The 19262-nt window shown below is 44.2% G+C and overlaps 1 protein-coding gene across 1 annotated transcript in view; it reads right to left on the bottom strand.

Moving 5' to 3' along the window:
* LOC146759587 (C-Jun-amino-terminal kinase-interacting protein 3-like) overlaps nucleotides 1–17354 on the bottom strand; it is a 34330-nt gene extending 16976 nt beyond the window's left edge. The window contains exons 1-5 of the mRNA XM_085510436.1: nucleotides 16634–17354; nucleotides 15852–15954; nucleotides 15121–15239; nucleotides 13682–13693; nucleotides 13437–13446 (exon numbers count right to left, since the gene is read on the bottom strand). Of these exons, the coding sequence (XP_085366562.1) occupies nucleotides 13437–13446; nucleotides 13682–13693; nucleotides 15121–15239; nucleotides 15852–15954; nucleotides 16634–16865 (476 nt within the window). The 5' untranslated portion in view covers nucleotides 16866–17354. The remainder of the gene's footprint in view (nucleotides 1–13436; nucleotides 13447–13681; nucleotides 13694–15120; nucleotides 15240–15851; nucleotides 15955–16633) is intronic.
* Between the last annotated feature and the right edge of the window lie 1908 nt (nucleotides 17355–19262).

Genomic DNA, 19262 nt, shown 5'->3' with positions numbered 1-19262 from the left:
CCAGTCCCATGGTTGCAAGTCACTACACAAACATATTGAACCCAAAAGAACATCTGTCCTGCAGGCAACCAAAACCTGAGTTCCTTTTACTTAAGACCCACTGTGAAACATCAAAACACATAAACATGTGATAGTCAAACCACTGGCTGCCTTTTCATGACCCAGAACAGTACTCCTGGCTTCCTGAACAGACTCCTCATGGCCTCTACCATTGCCACAACTGTGACTGTCAAAGGCACAAAGGAAATATGCTCACCAACGCAGTCCTTTGTTCTTTGTGTGTGATTTGCAGATATCTATCTTACTTTGAGCTCTGGGAATAGTCAGCTCTACCAGGTCTCTTACTGTGAGTAGCAGACTCACCTATCCAGATGCAGCCTCCAACATAAAGGCATAGTAAAAAGGCAGTGTACTACTAGGAGAAGTTCCTGCTTCTCCTGCCATGAAAGGCTGCACGTAGAACATGCACTCCAGCCTCACTGCACATACTTATCTTAGTCAAATGTTTCGGTGAACAAGAATTATAGTTCGGGATCTCAGGCACAGGAGAGATTTGAATTATATCTTGAATAATAATTATTCAATTATTATTATATTATTCAATTATTATAATTATTATAATAATTATTATTCTACAGACTGAAACAGGTCTTTGTGCCATACTAAAACCACATACTTGCTACAAACCCAGGCAATCAAGTATAGGGAAAAAACCTCAGCACAGACTACTGCAACTGGATCACTGTAGAATGGAAACTAGATTTTACTTTACTGTTCTCTGCTGTATTTCAGACAACACCTGTCTTACCTGTGACATGAATCTTGAAGGTGAGTTTCTGGCCAGCAGCCTCGCAGCTGTACTCCCCTGCATCTTTCTTCTCCACCTGGCTCACCACCAGCCGATGCTGTTTGCCCTCTGACTCCACCTTGAACTTCTTGCTCGAGGTGATCAGTTTCCCCTCCTTGTACCACTTCACCTCCGTCTTCTCCTGGGTCACCTCGCAGCTCAGCGTGGCATTTTCTGTTGGAGCAGCCTTCACCTCCTTCTGCACCTTCTGCTTGTTGATAAAAGCATCTGCTGCTTCTGGAATTGAAGGAAAACGGGCAAATTTAAGACATGAATCTTTTCTACACAGCCTTCCCCAAATGCCCAAATTAGTCTTTGGACTGTACCGTTGAGGACAGCTTTCCCACTCACATTTCCTGACAGTGCTATGAACTGAATGCCAACATCTGAACTATATCAATTGCCAGTGAAGAACTTCCTCCCTGCCAGACCAAAACAGCTTATATAGCCCTAAACTTGTTTTCATTTCCACCAGTATCATGTTCCAAAATCTTCAAAAATTAAAAAACACCCCTCTCCCCACTGTCCAGCAGCACACCAGCATACGCAGTCATTGAAAAGTCTGTTTCATACAAGGGGACAGGCATTACATTGTCCAAACAAGCTGACAGTTGTAAGTTGCTTTGCCAGCAAAAGCCAGGTGAGGGTCAAGGTTAAATTCTGTTTGTGATTAAGTCATAGTGAGGAAATGTATTTTTCTCACCTACTTATTTCTGAAAACAGTTCTAATATCTCCTGAGTTTTCATAGGCAGTAATAAAATGGTTTCCCCTATGGAATCATAGAACGGTTTGGGTATAGAAGGAAGCTTTAAAGATCATCCAGTCCAACCTCTTGCCGTGGTCAGGGACATCATTCACTAAATGAGGCTGCCCAGGGTCCCCATCCAGCCTGGCCTTGGACACTCCAATGATGAGTCACCCACAACCTTCACTGGACAATCTGTTCCAGTGTATCACCACCCTCATCATAAAGAACTTTTCTCATGTCCAAACTGAGTCTACCCTCTTCACTTTTGAAACCATTGCCCTTTGTTATGTTGCTATAGACCCTGGTAAAAAGCCTTTTTCCACTTTCTTATCAGACTCTCCTAATAAATAGAATGACTGTCTTCCTCCATTTTGGAAAGAAAAGCACCAGCTTGAAGGCTTTCTGTTTTTAAGCATTTCTTTTGTACCTGCTATAGAGAAGAAAACAAAAGACAATACGGGAAAAGCTTTTTAGTTGCAGGTTTCTTTAATTTTATAGAAACCACCAATGCCGCCGTCTAGCATTGTGACCAAATGCTGTCTCTAAGACTATTTAGGAAGAAGCATTTGCAGGGGTGTGCTTGTGCCCTGAAGATATCTTTAATATTCTTCAATTTCCCCTGTAATTATTGACTTATCATTTTGCTATCACTGCATCTACTTGAGATCCCCAGGGAAATTCCAGAATTATTTCCAGCCTGTCTTAAGCTGAGGCTACCCAAGTCCTCTGCGTTCATAGCTTCAGAAGGCAAAGAGGAATGTACACAAATTAAACAGAATTTAAGGACTGTCTACATCACTGAATGCTGGGGTTAAATGTGTCAAACCACTCAACTTTCCCCTCCTTCTTTGTTGGGGGGTTCAATACAGTTGAAACAATTTCTCTCACCTGTGACATCAATCCTGAAGGTGAGTTTCTGGCCAGCAGCCTCGCAGCTGTACTCCCCTGCATCTTTCTTCTCCACCTGGCTCACCACCAGCCGACGCTGTTTGCCCTCTGACTCCACCTTGAACTTCTTGCTCGAGGTGATCAGTTTCCCCTCCTTGTACCACTTCACCTCCGTCTTCTCCTGGGCCACCTCGCAGCTCAGCGTGGCATTTTCTGTTGGAGCAGCCTTCACCTCCTTCTGCACCTTCTGCTTGTTGATAAAGGCATCCTCTGCTTCTGGAACTGGAAAACATTAGGTAAAATATACATTAGATATGAACAACTTGTGACTGGAAGACATTAAAAGTTGCTTCTATGTTGTATTGGACCATTTCCTGGAGCAACACTGCTTCACAGTGTTTATCACACATTATAATGCATCCTCAGCACAGTCCCTATGGTCATCCCATCCCTCTGGGTAGTCTTTACTATCAGCTCGGACTCCTAATTTTCAGATTTCTTCTAATGAAGACAATGACAGATCTTCATCTGTCTGTCTTTTTGATATCGCTCCACTCTGCACTGGAGATCAGCCAAATACAGCTCAATTATGAACTGAAGACCTCAAAATCAGGAAACCATAGAAATTTAAGAGCAGAAAACCATCTTTTGACTCTACCCTATGGTTATGATATAGCCCTTAATATGGTGAATACTTGGCCTACATTAGATTTTGTAGCTCGGTTTTATGCATAAAGCATGGTTTTCTACTCTCAGCAACCCCTGATTCTTCAGAGAACTGGCTGAGGTCATCTCCTCTTAATACCTAACACATATAGAAGAAAGTGTTTAAAGCCCACCTTACCCTTTGTGTCAACAAATGGAGTTAGCATCAGAAAGATAGCAAGTGTAATTAGTTAGGCATACACACTTCAGTTAAGGTGATTCAGTTAATCACTTTGCTAAGTGGGATCGATTGATACATTGAATCTTTTATTGATTACTTTAATGACTGTTTTATCTGATTCTCCTTTTACCAACAACTGGTTGCTGAGAGCGTTCATGCTAGTTCCTATTTGAGGCGTGGGAGAACAGATAAACCCTAAATAAATGGGCTTCCATTTCTATTCCACGGTTTGCCCTACAAAAGGCTGTAGAAGTGCAGAATATTTCTGACGTACTTACATCATGGACTTCTCTAGTGCTAGCCAGCTTCTAACAGCAGAGCAATTTTGAATAAGCTTCCTATGCTTGTTTGGGTCCCAGGAAAGATCCCAGGGTCCTGATGCTGATACCAAGACAGAGGCTCCAAGCATGAATGCAGGACTAGCAGGTGTGAGGGGGATTTACATTGCCTTTTATTTGCAGTGCAGACATGGAAGACCACTCATTCAGATCATTCATGCAAGCATATTCAGGCATACCCAGCTCAGGTGACCGGGAAGGCTCCTGCTCCCCAGCAGTCATGGCAAACCCTTCCATGACCTGTCCCCTATCTCCTTCCTCCCCGCTGTCACTCTGTGAAGCCTTCTGCTGCCATCCCTTTTCCTTCCTTCATGACTTTCTCCTCTGCATGCTGTCTGAATTCTGAGTGGCAGCAGCTGCCCAGGAGGGTAAGTTCAGGTCAAGTTCCTGTGCTGCTGACCGTTGCAGTACGTGCAATCCCAGGATTCACACCACAGCTCTACCACCAGCACTGCAGTCCACTGAAGGCGAGGGAGCAGGGCAGCAAGCCAATGCAAGAATGCAGTTGACACACTCTACATTTGATCTCACTGCTTGTATTGACTGTAGAAGCATCATTCTCTCCGCCCATCTTCAACAGCCCCTGTTCTGACTGATGATTTTCAGGGAAGGTTCAAGTTGGATGTTAAGAAAAACTTCTTCTGAAGAGGAATGGTGATGTGGTGGCACAGCTTTGCAGGGAGGTGGTGGGGTCACCATCACAAGTGTTCAATAACCATGGAGATGTGGCACTGAGGGACGTGGGCAGTGTGCATGGTGGGATGGGGTGAGGCTGGATGTGGGGATCTTTGTGGTCTTTTCCAAACGCAATGATTTGATGAAGATCAGAAGGCTTGCTTATTAGCAAGACAACAAACATGGCCTAGACCAACCAGGTGATGCAAAACTTCTCACAAATGCAATGGAGCTTTGGCCCACTTCAAATAAGGATTTCAGCGTGCACCACAAATACTGAGATAATGAGATGGCAGAATCAGCCCTTTTTACTCTAGTTTTCTATAGGTTTCCAAGGTGTGCAGCACTTGTTTCTTTTAAGCAAGAAGGTCTAATCTGCATCCCGTAATGCTCTACACTCAGCACCTAACATTCAACATGTCCTTAAAATGGGATTGTTCTGTGCTACGAGTGGAACCCTGGGGTAGAGGAACCCTGAAAAGCTTTCTGAGTGCAATGGTAAGAGGAGAAATTAAGACTCAGAAAGCCATTGCACTTTGGGAGAAGCTAGTAAGATGAGGATTTCTGTAGTGAAAGAGCCAACCACTCCAAGAGTACTCATAATCCCTCCTGACTTTCACACCACATCATTTTGCAGTGAGGGCTGGACTTGCACGTCATGTTACGGTGGTACACATGAGAAACGGTAGCTAGGCAAACACTCTCCTTGTATGGCAGTGGAGGAGGTATTACATTACCCTGTGCAGCCATGAGCTCATCCGGTCTGAAAGAGAACAGAAAACCTTTGGTTTCTGAGGCAAACAGCTAATAATAGCCCTCAGCTAGCAAAATTCCAGTGTAAAAGCACTACATTGCTGTGTTTTCTCCCTACACCTCTGCAATAAGACGTGGGCTGGCTTTGGCTGCTGAGGATTAACTTGGTTGATTCCAGCTGTTGCCATAGTCTTTCTGTTATCGTTCATATTTCATTTTCTCTGACAGATACCTCCCAAATCTACCCTTTCTGTAATCCACTCTTTGCTGAAACTGCCAGTTTCCTGAGCCAAAAGCATGAGCTACACAACTCACGGAACAGATCCAAAGACCCCAGAATCACATCCATGTGGTGTGGGAACAGTAAAAGCTGATAGTTTAGAGTCTACACCGCAGGCAGCAGCAAAACTGTCTACTACAGGAGCAGAGATATATTGCACACCAGGGACTGAAGGAGCAGAATGCCCCAAGATGGAGAGAGCAAACACTGCAACCTTTACAAGGGAACAGAACGCAAGCTATGCCCTGCAAGGACACCAGGTCTGTGCGAGCAGAAAGGCAGTAGACTCCCAGTACAGTTGCTCCTCCACATAGCTGATCAAAAGCCAAACCTTGACCAGGATTAAGCTCCAATGTGTTCACTGCCATAAGAAAGAAGAGGAGAAAACAGATTCCCTGTCCTGATCAGCTCAGAATACAAGACAAGAACTGTAAAGTTAACAGAGAACAAGCTGACTTATGAGCAAAAACCAGCAGAGTGCAGCTACAAATAAAACAGAAGACAAACCCTCGTCATCAGCCAGCTCACTAATGGTCACTCAGAATGCAGCTGATGTGCCCATGGCTATCTGGAGTCTAAGTTAAAATTTACCGGATTATGTGCAAAATATACTAACACCAGAGCAATCTCTACTGCAGCTGGAGTGAGAGATCTGCCTCTGTTCTGAACTCCCAGACTAATGAGAAACGTACAATTAGAAAGGTATCAATGGATTCATGACTGGTCATTACATTTACAGAACATGGAACGAATGGTCGTCAACGTGGGATTCAACAAGCCAAAGGCAAGTGCAATGCCTCTGACTAAAAGTTCTTAGGACACCGACAACCAAACCTTCTCAGTGCAGCCACAGTAGAGATCTGTAACTACTACTGTTGAAATATCAACTAGTAGAGCAGTGTTGCACATTGTACAAATCACAGTTGGACATCTATGGACAGCTCATTATAAAAGTAGTCGTAGGGGAAGAGCTGGATGAAACACTGTTAAAAACAAATAATCATTTTAGCTGCACGTTTGTAAGCATTTCTTTTCATCCTCCCCAAAACAGTTTCATGGCAGAATCAAGAGGACACGTTCACACAGACGTTTCCACAGCCAGACTATGGAATAATCAAAGAATATCAACCAAAATATGTTTCCTAGCAGTTACATGAATCTTGAAGGTGAGTTTCTGGCCAGCAGCCTCGCAGCTGTACTCCCCTGCATCATTCTTCTCCACCTGGCTCACCACCAGCCGACGCTGTTTGCCCTCTGACTCCACCTTGAACTTCTTGCTCCAGGTGATCGGTTTCCCCTCCTTGCACCACTTCACCTCCGTCTTCTCCTTGGCCACCTCGCAGCTCAGCGTGGCATTTTGAGTCAGTACAGCCTTCACCTCTTTTTGTACCTTGCCCTTGTTGGTAAACACGTCTTCTTTCTCTGCAGGGACATCACAACAGTCACACCGTTTTGCTGTAGTCTGCTGCAGAGCTAACTCCAGTTCCCCATTTTCACTATACTTGCCCTTCACAGGGAGCATCGTGATGCCTCATTAAGACAGGAAAATACTTTCCCCTCTATTTTGCCTTGGGAAATGATAAGCATATCATTTCACATCATATCATATCACATCATATCACAAAGCTAAACATTTCTCAGTCTGATAGCAGATTTGGACATGAGATTTAGAACACCTGCATGCACTGCTGAACCTCCTCCCTTCTCTTTTTTTCTTCTGATGTCTCTCTACATTTCCAGTAAATCAGAAGTGAACGGCCCTCTAGAACAGGCTGCCCAAGGAGACTGTGGATGCTCCATCCCTGCAGGCATTCCAGGCCAGGCTGGATGTGGTTCTGGGCAGCCTGGGCTGCTGGTTGGCAACCCTGCACATAGGAAGAAGGGGGTTGGAACTGGATGAGCACTGTGGGCCTTTGCAACCCAGGCCATTTATGAGTCTGATTAGTGGCATTTTCCACCTAATTGTGTCATTCAAATTTTGTAACCAGATCTCTTCAAACACCTCCCCTTTTCTCACTCCTTGCATGCCTGCTGTGCTCTTGCACTGTAACCCTGCAGACACCAGATGACTACAAGAGCTGCACAAGTTACCCTCCTTGCCTATGGTTTGTTGCAGTAATTCATTCCTGGATGGAAAAGCACATGTAGAAAAGTGTAGCTATGACACTAGATGACAAAGAAAGTCCTATAGCCAAATGGTTTTGCACCAGAGAGGCTGTAAGTTGATCCTCCAAATGCAAGACACACAAAATGAAGCGTTCCTTTATCTCTGGGTGTCATGGTTTAATAATTTTGTAATTTTTGCTATCAGTATTCCACATCATAACATCATATAAAGCATGAATAATTTTACTGAATCTGCAACTTACAGAAGAAGACTACATCTCCCAGGGAACAACACGATAGGTCACGGGACCTGGACTCTATATTAACTCTGTCGCAGAACAGACTGACGTCTTTCGAGTTCTGGCGTTCAGGGGAGTGTGTGGGAGCCTTCAGCCGTTCGCCTAGATTTACAGTAGGCCTCTCGGTTACGGGACTCATTCTCTCTCCTATTTCGCTTGATTCGTTAGCTCAATTTTCAATTATATTGTATTATATTGTGTTATTCTGTATTTCGATATAGTATTTAGTAAATAAGTGTGCCTCCTTAGATCGTTGCCGCTGTTTTCTTTTCCTAATTAACTTTTTCCTTTCGGCCTAGGGCCCCTCCGGGGCCTACGGCCCCCTGTCACGGACGCAGGTGGATTTTTAGTTCAAACCGTGACACTGGGATTCCAAGCATTTTCTCACCTCTGACTTTCACTTGGAATGTTGCTTTGTCATCTTTTGTTTCACAGCTGTAGCTCCCTTGGTCTTTCAGGGTCACATTTTTGACCATGAGCTTGCGGTGCGTCCCCTGGGAGATGATGGTTGTCCTCTGGTCCTGCTTCACCTCTGTTTGATCTTTCTTCCATATGACAGCTCCGCTTGCAGCTGACACCTCACACACCAGCTCCAGGTCTTCAGAAGGACTGACTGATATTTCTGGAGTTGTTTTGGGCTTGTTGACAAAATTAATGGCTTCATCTGAAGAAAAGAAGAGAAAGTGGTTTACATCCTGACTCAGGCTTACTCAGCGCAGCATGAAGATACGGTTAGAACTGATTGTAATGTCTCTGCTCATTACATTTGGGTGATCGAGTTTCACCTCTGGAGGTACTCACATACAAACATCTGCTTGATTCTCCTGTGTAAGGAAAGAGTAAGTTCTATGCAGACAGTTCTTATTTCTTTTAATCAATTCTGTATTCTGCACATGTTCTTCTGAAGCTAAAATGAAGGCAGCTTCATTTTACTTAATAAAATGAAGTAACATGTTTGCAATACATGAACAAACCTATTTAACACCTTGTCTCTAAGCTAACAAGCAGCGTTTGATGAGCACATCCGTATTTCATGCCCTTCATTGCATCCAGACAGAACCTGCCTGAGAAGCAAGCTGATAGCTGTCAGCTACAGGCAGACCTAGCTTAGTATTGCATTTCTTAGAGCAACAACTGTTGCTTTCAGTCACTCAATATACCAAGGCCAATTGCTATGCCAGGCACATTTATGGCATCAGTGAACAAATAACTCGTTAAAAATTGTAATAGACAGGAGACATCTATTCTTTTAAAACTAGGTGACCAAAGAAGAACAGTCCCTCTAGAGTCAAGCTGTTAAGAACTAACAGCATCAATCAATATCACATAGATAGATTACTTCCCTGCCCTAAGGCCATCTTGTGACCATTTGGTGCTATTAATTAAGCCCTCCTGATGGCTTTTTTGTCTGAGCCATGTGACATTTTCTGATAGGAGTTACTGCTAGTGTTCCCTTAACCCAACCTGGATACCAAAGTAGGAGGTATCCATTCTCAGGGAATCATGCAGGCTTCCTCTGTATTTGATGCTCAGAGACAGCCCCAGAACTTTTTAAATCTTAGCTTAGCTCTCATCCAATAATGTTCATCAAACAGTGCAACTTGTCCTTTGGGGATGCCTTTGTTCTGCATCAACCAGTTCCAACGGAGTCTTCTTGGCTTGTTTTAGATCAGTTTTTCAACAGATAAAGCCAGGGTCTTTGAATTACAAAGTGAAATTGCAGAATGCATGATTCTCAACCAAACAGAACGGGAGGTGGGATGCAGGGTGAATACCTGAGCCAACACCACCTGCAAGCAATCCTTCAATATCTTAGGAATCTCTAGCCATCCCAAATCCAGTGTAGTGCTTGATCTATCATCTCTGCTGAGTTTTTAGCTAGCTGATGGTGAGCATCACGGTGGTGATGGGTGAGCAGTCGGACTAGAGGGTCTTAATCAACCTTAAGGATCCTGTGATCAGAGGAACGTGAATGTGCTGTTAAAGGTCACAAGCGCTGCACTGCAGCATGAGCATACACAGCGAAAGGCTTTCAGTAGAGCTTCAGTTCATAAATGAGGACTGGGTTATGGAAAAGAGGCTCAAGATACAAACCAGAAAACAGATCTTAACGCCAGGTTCTGTGAATGCAGCCAGCTGAATTTCACAGATATTGAATATCAATGACAATTTCTTGTGTTATTTTACCCTCCAGCTCCACCCTGAACAGGAACATGTCAGTGACAAGCATTACTCCTCCAGGCTTGACCTGACAGTGCTTTACTTGTACTATGAGCTAATGCCAGGAAGAGCAGGAAAAGAGTTTCATCCACGTGCCTTCTCCTTCCTTAGTAAAACCAGTGTGAAACTGCAGCCACGTCAGGCTGAAGGAGACGTCTCAGATGTCCTGCCTGGATGCAGGAGGTCACGTGTCAGAGGATGTCTGGCACGTCAAGTCTCATGGCAGTGCAGTGCATGACAAACTGCAACAACACTTTCCTGTGGGCTCCTTTGGGCACGAGGCCCAGCGGGTGACACACCTCTGGCTGCAACTCTTCAGAGCCTCCCAGCAGCCACGTGATGCCCATGGGAGAGACACAGCTGACCCGCACAGCAGATGATTTACCAGCTAGCTCTGGTTTACAGCAAGAGAAGATACAAGTGGCCATGCTGAATGGTGAAATACTGCGAGTGTGTGGCATGGGTATAAGATTGGTGAGCCTGAGGATGTTCAAAGTCAGGCTGGACAGGGCTCAGAGCACCTGATGGAGCTGCGGTGCCCCTGTTCATTGCGGGGGAGTCCAACTAGCTGACCCTTAAGGGTCTCTTCCCTATCTATGAGATGCACGAAAGCTGATTCTGCAGTAACCAAGCTACCAACAGCAGTTGTTTGTCTTACAGCTTGCCAACACAGATTTTAAAATAACAGCATTGATTACTCATTTGATAGTCACATTACAGTGCAAAGCACATGGAAACGTCCATCAGCTAATTCAATTAATTCTGGGGGCAGACTTGCCAGTATGAAATATTATGCTAACATGACTGAGAGAAGAAAAGCAAAATGAAGACTAGCTGACAAGCCTTGGCAGGAAGTTTTGCTCTCCATCAATTTAGTCCCAATATTCAATTCTGTTTGGAGCTGTCTCCATGCCTCTCTGGAGTTTGTTCTTTGAGAAGAGGCAGTTAAGTAAGCTCTCCAATGCCAAAGTGCATACACTACTCTAGGGCTTTGTTGTTTCTCCATGGACCAACAAGGGTGACAAGCCAGCAGAATATGATGAAGAACCTCATGCATACTCAGTGTAAAAAAAAAAAAAAAAAAAGGCAATTGTTGCTGGGAAGAAGGTTCATTTGCATTTGTGTCATCTGCAGAGGGTACTGCAGAAATGGAAAGTCTTCCACTGGAGCAAACAAAGGGCTCTCATTTATTGCAATCAAGGCCCAGCGTGTGGATCTCAGAGATCAGACCTACACCCTGCAGCAAAACAGAGACCTGTGTGGGAAAGTTCAGTTTCTCTCTACATCTGTGTCAGAAAAAGCCCACCATGGAATGACAGCTAAGTAAACATCCCTGTGACTCTTCACAGGTCTCTTCTACATTTGGGATCACTGCTACAAAAAGAGCTGTTTACATCATCTCTCGTGGCCACCCTGAGAGAAGAGCAGGAAGGCTGGGATGCTCTTTTTCCTATCTTTCCCTTGATTTCCTCTATATCTTAGGGACGAATCACAGGACAGAACACAGAAATCAAATGGCTCTACAAAGCAGATTGGCCAGTTCAAGTCAAAACAGCCACTGAAAACACCCCAGATGCTGTCTGACAACAGCTGGACTGTTGGGGAGTCAGGTGAATGCAGTCTGCTGGCCCTGGGCAGGAAGAGGACAGCCCAGACTGTCACATACCTTTCAGTGAAAGCTGATGGAGCATTTTATCCCCCTCACAGATGCACTGATAACTTGCAGCATCATCCATTGAGACACTGTGAATTTTCAGGGTGTGTTTCTTCCCCACAATGTGCAGTTTCTATTTTTCACTGGCCTTGAGCTCCTTCCCATCCTTCATCCACTCCATAGTAGCACCTGTGTCTGAAAGCTCAGCCTGAAGTTTGGCTTCCTCACGCAGCCGAGCGCAGATCTTTTCTACATCTTTGCTCTTCTTGGTAAATCTCACTGCAGCACCTGTCAGGAGCAAAGGCCCCGTTATTTCAATTTATATCAGGCTAACGTGGTCAATGTTTGCTGCAAGATCTCTGAAAAAGTATCACCTTCTGTTCCTGCACTCATAATTGGGTCAGTGCTGAGCAATTCAAGATATTTCATTTGCTCTTCTTGCCAGATTTACTAAGTAAAAATCAACCAAACATCTCCTTCTACTGATTAATAATGCTCTAAACATGCTTCTGCAGAGGTTTCCACCCAATGACAAACAGCTCCTCCCATAATGAATGTTTATTTGTAATATTTTGTTATGCAAAGCTGATTGATAAAGATATTATTGGAATGATTGCTCCCCTACTTCTAAACTATTCCAGTGCAATCAGAAAGGCTGTCTGAACCAGGAGCTGAAAGTACTGCTCTATGGTGATGCAGTGGTAAACCTGCTGACTGAATGCACTGGCCAAGAGCTGTGAACTGCAGACATTCATCAGCTGGCATGGGCACGAAGCAATCTGTTTCAGATACCAAGCAGCTGGGTAGATTGGCTTACCCTACACTCAGTGCTATCATGTTTAGGTCACTTACCCTGGACTAAATATCTCTGTGCATTCCAACCCCACCACAATGGCAAGTCAACAGACATGATGAACAGTGTGAAGGAAGGGCAGGAGAAAAAACAAAATGGGAGGGATATCAGAGCTGTTATCTGGCCTTCCTGCACAGATCCAAATCCACTTTGCTACTGAGATAAATTCCAGTGCCACTTCAGAGGGGGAGTCTCTGAGAAAAGACCACCCAAAAATGGCCTACAGTGACAGCCCAAACAATCTGAACTAAGAGAGATGATGATGCCGTTCCTTCCTCCCTTTTGTGACCTTACAGACCCAACATCAGGAGGTTCCGTGCAGAGGAATGTGACAGAGCTCAGCACTGCACAATTATGCCACAGATTTTGTACCGTATCAGCCCAAGTCGCCTGTCCTTATTACAGGTGAAACTTCATCCAGTTTGCACTGAAATCAACAGCGATTTCCTTGATTTCATCTAATTATTTTTTTTATCAGTATCCAAATGCATTTTACAGAGAGGTGAAAATTCTGCAATTTAGGCCTGCTGACCTTCGTATGGGACAAAAGGCAACAGAAGCGGCACTTCAAACTCCTACTGAAAAGACAAAACAAACAAAAAAAGGCCTGTGGTTCTGCCACTCTCTTCCCTACAGAAAAGTCTTTCTTTTCACTGCAGCTGTGGGTCAGGATGCATTAAGAAACTCATAGTGAGCATCATGCAAGCAGAGGGACTCCTCACAGTCTTGTTTACTTGAAGAACAGGAGTGAACTATGTAAATCCTGTGCTCAGCTGAGCTCAGCGCAGAGCACAGCGCCTGCCCTAAAATGAGGCACTTTGCACCCCAAAGCAAAGGAAAGGCACAGCGTGGTTTTCTCAAGACCTTGAGACGGGCCAGTGTCAAAACCTGCAGAAAGCTACACAAAAAGCGGATCAAAACACAGCAGACACGTGAACACCAAGCAGGAATAGCCTCCTGCCCAGGAACCCGCCAGTGCAAGGAACCAAGCAAGGCAAAGGTGGGAGAAAGTCAGCAAAGCCAACCGTGGTTGGACAAGAGCAGGGGAGTATCACACGTGCATACCATATCATTGAGTCTCAACGAGGTAAAAACAAACAAGAAAGGAAACTGAGCAGAGCAGAGATACACACCTGAGAACTCCCCTATGGGCCATGTCCAGCGAAGCACAGAGAGACAAGGGAAAAAAGGAAGTGAAAAAAAGGATCGATCAGTGACTGAAACCAACAAAACTAAAATTTTGTTTCAAAAAAAAAAGAATTAACAATGATTCAGCCATTTCAGTGTCAAAAGGCATGAAATAGTAAGGACGGGAACTGCCACGACTCTACATACAGGACAAAAAAACCAAGGAGAGGGAACCCCTGTTAGAACTGCAGCCACACACCTCAGCCACCCCCAGCCTTCCAGACACGAGTCTCAGACAGTCGCATCTCAGCCTGGATAAACCTTTCTTTTCTCAGTCACACAGCACTAAGCGCAGAACGGCCAGTTTCCACTGCCTTCTTGTTTCCCTCCCTTTGTGATCATTCTCCTGTTAGCAGACAGATCTGCTAACAAGAAGAAATTAAATTTAATTTCTTAAGAAATTAAGAAATTAAACGTGCACTTCAGCCACATTTCAGCATGCAAAGGACAGCTGCATTTTACAACATTTTTTTTTCCAACAGCAGCGCCAGGGCTCAGTCTGATAATTTCATTTAAACTTCTGTATAGAAAAACATCATTTATATACATGAACTTACCACTAATGTAACAACTGCTGTTTTCACCATAAAACACCCATCAAATGAAGTAAGATTTTAATCTCCAAGCAAACACAGGAGGCCACCCTAACACTGAAAAAAAGGACTTCGCAGGGCCCATTACCCAACTGTTAGTCCTACCCTATGTCCAGAGTAAAGGGATAATGAAGACCAGGAAAGGAGATATGAGAGAAAGGGGGAACAACCCACAAGCAGCTGGGACTGCTACACTTTCACAGCTTTATCAGACTGCTACCTGACACAAAGCTGCTTCTCTGACTGCTTCAAAGTCCTCATTGGGAACATAGAACATAATCAGACTTCAGATACAAGAAGCTCCTTCAATATCAGCCTAAAAGGAGAATGCAGAACTCTCTTGGATTGACTAAGAAGGTAAAAACTGCAGTGAAATCTATGATGTTTCCATACGAGAACGACAATTGTTCCCCTTAAACTTAAAGAAATCTTAACAAAAGGGTTTTTTTTCTTGCAAACTTCCAAGAAAAGCTCTATTCCAAGTGAAGCTGCCAGAATGCAGAATTACTGGCGTGAAGATTTGTGGGAGGAGGGGAAGAAGCAATCTTCAAACAAAGGAAAATAACTTACAGACACAAAGACAGCCCAAATACACAGCCATTAACTCAAGCTGTTGGGTAAGAATTACTGCTGTAGGTGCATATTTCAGTCACAGTGTATCCCAAATTCCATGCCATTTTCTAAAGGTCAAACATCCAAGTTCGGAAAAAAGAGTGAATCTAAACGCTTCTAGAAGCCTAACGGAGCTGTCTTTGCTTCAGAGAAAACAGAACAGTCCCAACAAATTTTACCTAGCAGATCTGCTCCTTCATCAACATCTCCGATCACCTCGGATCCTGCTGTGGAAAGTTCATGATAGAGGGAGTCTGTGTTGATGCCAAACGCTTTGTTCACAATCCCCTGGGTTGGGCTGTGGTTGGAAGAAAGAAAGGCAAGGATTCTTCTTACTTGGTGATGTTTAAGCCAGAACATAACTCTGAAATACTGAGCATCACAGACCAGTACAGTCAAAACTCTGAGAGTGGATTCTGCCACGGGTTGACTGAGGGAATTCAGTAAGTAAAGGAAAAAGAATGTTTTATTCCCCATACCATGTACCAATACCTACCTTGCATGACCTCAGCCTTGCCTCGCTGATGCCTTTTCAAATAGCTGATAACTACTCAAAAATTCATAGAAAACCTTCCACTGGCAGTCCTAAGGCTGTGCAGTGATGCCTACACTCCCACCAACTTCAACAGCAACCCTCACAGCAGTAAGATCAGATAAGGACTCAAATGCTGTGAACAGCCCTGGATTTCCTTTTTCCTGTCTCAGAGCAGCCTGGGCCACTCACACAGATCCTTCCATATTACTGATATGTGCCTTCCCTGGAGATCTCAAAGGCTGCCAGCACCTCATTTTTGCATTAGGCAGAATTTATGCATTTTCTGAAACAGCTGCATCTTGAGCTCTGGACCACAATATCCACCCTTCACAAAAACAAGACAGAGGGCCAAGAGCAGAAAGTCACAACCAATACCTGTTACCAGGGCGCTCCAGGCGGGGATCCTGACACATATCCAGCTCAGGAGTAGAGTCTATGATGTCCTGAACATCGGACCACTCGTCACTGCTTCCCATACCTACGTAAGACAACACATGATCTATGGCAACAGTGTTCCTTAAAGGCATTTCTGCAGCTGCAAATAGCACAGCTTGACAATGTCATGGTGCTGCACATAGTTAAAATTTCACTTTGAAACTGCACAGTTCAGTGCATGAAATCTAACCTGGTTTCTGTATAATCTGTAGCCTAAGACCAATATTTGAGGAAGAAAATAAGGGACTCCCCCTTTTGCCAACTTACATAGAAACCAACATACTTAGAAACCAAGACATTTGAAAGCTGAGGCAAGCAACATAAACACAATGTCTGTTTGCATAGAGAATTCCCGAAGGATTAAGGATGTCACCTGTGTACTACATTAGCCCCTTTAATGTGTTAGAGGTGACATTTTTGTCCTTTCCAAGCTGCCCCAGGAGTAAAATCTACAAAGCCCATGAGAACAAGAGCGTTCATTGCTTGGTTGAGGCTGGCACTGTGGGCAAGCAATAATAAAATACAGAACTGGACTCAGCTGTGAGTCTTTTTATTCAAATGCTACACTAGAGGATGTTGCACGTTGTTTTATAGTCTCAACCTGTTAGGAAACAGCTGGTGAACGTTAGCACAGGAATTTCCTCTGTATTACACAGAAAAGGTTCTGGTTCTGATGCTAACCTCAGAAACCTGTATTCATAAACATGCTCCAGCTCCCATACCTATGCTGACATTCCTCATCTCCTGCGTGACCTGGACTTCCATGTTCCGGCTGTTCCGCTTTTCTCGTGTCCTCTTGTTGCTCTTGGTTGTGCCATTGTATTCGCTGATGGGTTGGATGCTCTCATTCAGGGGTGTGACAGCAGCAGAGGGCACAGATGATGTGGGAGTGTTGGACTTGGTTCCAGTGGTGCTCGGTGTGGTAGCTGCTGAGGACTGCCCAGATTCAGACATTTCATCTTGGGGACATTATGGCAATTCCAGGGTAGGGAAAGAATAAAAAGGGAAAAGCAGAGCTATATATTTCAGTTAATCTCCGGTTTGTTGGTATATGGCTGCCTTAAAGCATTAAGCAAAATGAGCCTTGCTCACTGCACTGACTAAATGCCCAGCGTTCACTGGAGACACGTGGCACTGCAACCAGAATGCAGCAGTGAGTTCCCATGCTGAACTCAGCAAGCAAATCCTACCTGTGAAAGGATTGACATCCTTCTTCTCTTACTATGAAGAGTTATCTTCACAAGCCACATCATTATGCGACCTCTTCATCATGCACCTCAAGGAAGAAGGTCTTTTCATAAGTGAAAAGCACCTCCAATTGCCACTGACTACAGCAGAAGCTGAAGGGCTTTGGCACTCGCAGTAAGCCAGGACAGCATTTCCCAAGACTGGAAGGTAACACGGACATTGCTTGGGAAAGATGCGAGCTCTTAGAGGATCCAGAAGCTGCCATTACAGTGAGCCACTGACATAACAAGAATGAGAATCCCCTGCGTTGAGAGAACAGCAGCGTATTTCTTACACCAAGCTGCAGAAGCAAAGCAGATAACAAACTGATGGTCCGATTTTGCTAGTGGGGGAAGCCCTATGTCCCCGCATGATGTTTCACAGAAGCTTGCCAAGCATGGGTCTGGCTTGACAGCACAGAAGAAACAGGTGTGGTCTCCCCAAATTGATAAGGCAAGACCCAGAAACTCAAAAATAAGAAGCTGACAAATTAACGAAGGCAACAGACTTCCATTGTGAAATGTGCATGAGTGAGTCTCAGCTTTACAGACATTACAGCCCCATTTCTTGTATTAACACCTCTTGAAAAACATGGGAGACTTGTAAGGCTTTGTGAGGATTTTACACTGCAGCCCTTGTTTGTCAATTAAAGCAGCGCTGCTTCAAAGTCAGCCAATTAATGTCTTGACCGATGCAGTAATCATCCCCAGTACCAAATGAGATCTCTCCTTTCTTCACGGCAGCCCACTCTAATTGCTGCCAGCAGGGAGATGGCAAAATGAATTTGGAGAGTTCTATGTGCTGATGACTTGCAATTGGGTGCAGTGACGCTCAGCAGCCGCACACCCAGACTCAGCTATAATTGTTACTGCTTGCCTCTCCCCTCCTGTGCAACTGCTGCAGAGGCTCAGACTGCTCAGCAGCTGCTTCAGGCCTCCCATCCTCGGAGCTGTGATGCTGGTTCACTAATTTCTAAGTCTTGCTCTACTGTTCTAACATTAACTGCACAACATAACAAAGCAATTCAAAATGGGATGAGAGAAATACTGAAATATATTAACCCTTTGCAGCCTTTTTTTTTTTTTTAAATCTGGAATCTTAGTAACACCTTCCCTTAATTAGACCGGCCACTATGCTTATCTATTGATGTCTTGTTTGGTTTCTGCACATTCAGTCCAAGCAGCCCCCACGCTCCCACATGGAAGTTCCAATGGCTTCCCTGCACATTTGCTGATTTTACAAGCAAAACTGAGATGGAAACACTTCACTGTGGCTACATGTGGAAACCACACTTCTCACCTCCACTCCAGATTCCTGTTTTGTGAGTTACTTTTCTAATAGTTTAGTTCATTTTTTGGGAACGTGATCCAATAAACCTTGTAACACTTCAGCTGCAATTTACCTGCTGTGCTTTCTGTCATACAGAGGGACAACAAAGAGTTCCAAGCATAAAGTGCAATCATAAAACCTCTTCCCCCACCCAAAAAAACACTTCTGTTGGATGAACAGATTCAGAGCTCCTTCTTGTACCCACAACCTTTAAGCATAACTGAAGTCTGTGAGAATTTCAGCCCTGCAAAAGGGATGTGCAGATGTCAATTCTTGGACTTGGGATCTAGATGTCATTTAGAAGTTCTACAGCATCTACAGAGTGATACTTGTATTGAGAATACAAGCTTCCTGCTTGTTGACATTATCCTTCTCTCACCCAGAACACATCAGGGAGTTATTACAAATGTAATTACACTCTATGATTATACACTTGTAGTTTGTAGTCATCTAGAGAGTGTCCTTTATTAAGACTACCAACCTGCCCTGGAGAAATTCCTCTCAAATGTTAACACTACCAAGGCACTTTTCTTCGCAGTCCAGAACATCTATTAAACTTCGCTGGTATCTTCCTTCTACTGTCCTTCTGATTGTTCCACTATTACTGTTCCAGATATTTTACTGACTGTACAGCTCTCTTCTGCAGTCCAGGAGGCACACTGCATTGCCCAGAGCTCACCCAAAGAAAACTCCACAGCCACCACTTACCTACAGCCATACCTGTCAATCTCCTAGACATCAAATGTGCAGTAGTGACCTCCAAAATGCATTGCAAAGGCTCAACATTCATAGCAG

The sequence above is a fragment of the Coturnix japonica genome, chromosome 10 (assembly GCF_054131305.1).
Source record: "Coturnix japonica strain WE chromosome 10, WE-NBRP24, whole genome shotgun sequence".
NCBI lineage: Eukaryota > Metazoa > Chordata > Aves > Galliformes > Phasianidae > Coturnix > Coturnix japonica.
This window is presented reverse-complemented; position numbering and strand designations above follow the sequence as displayed.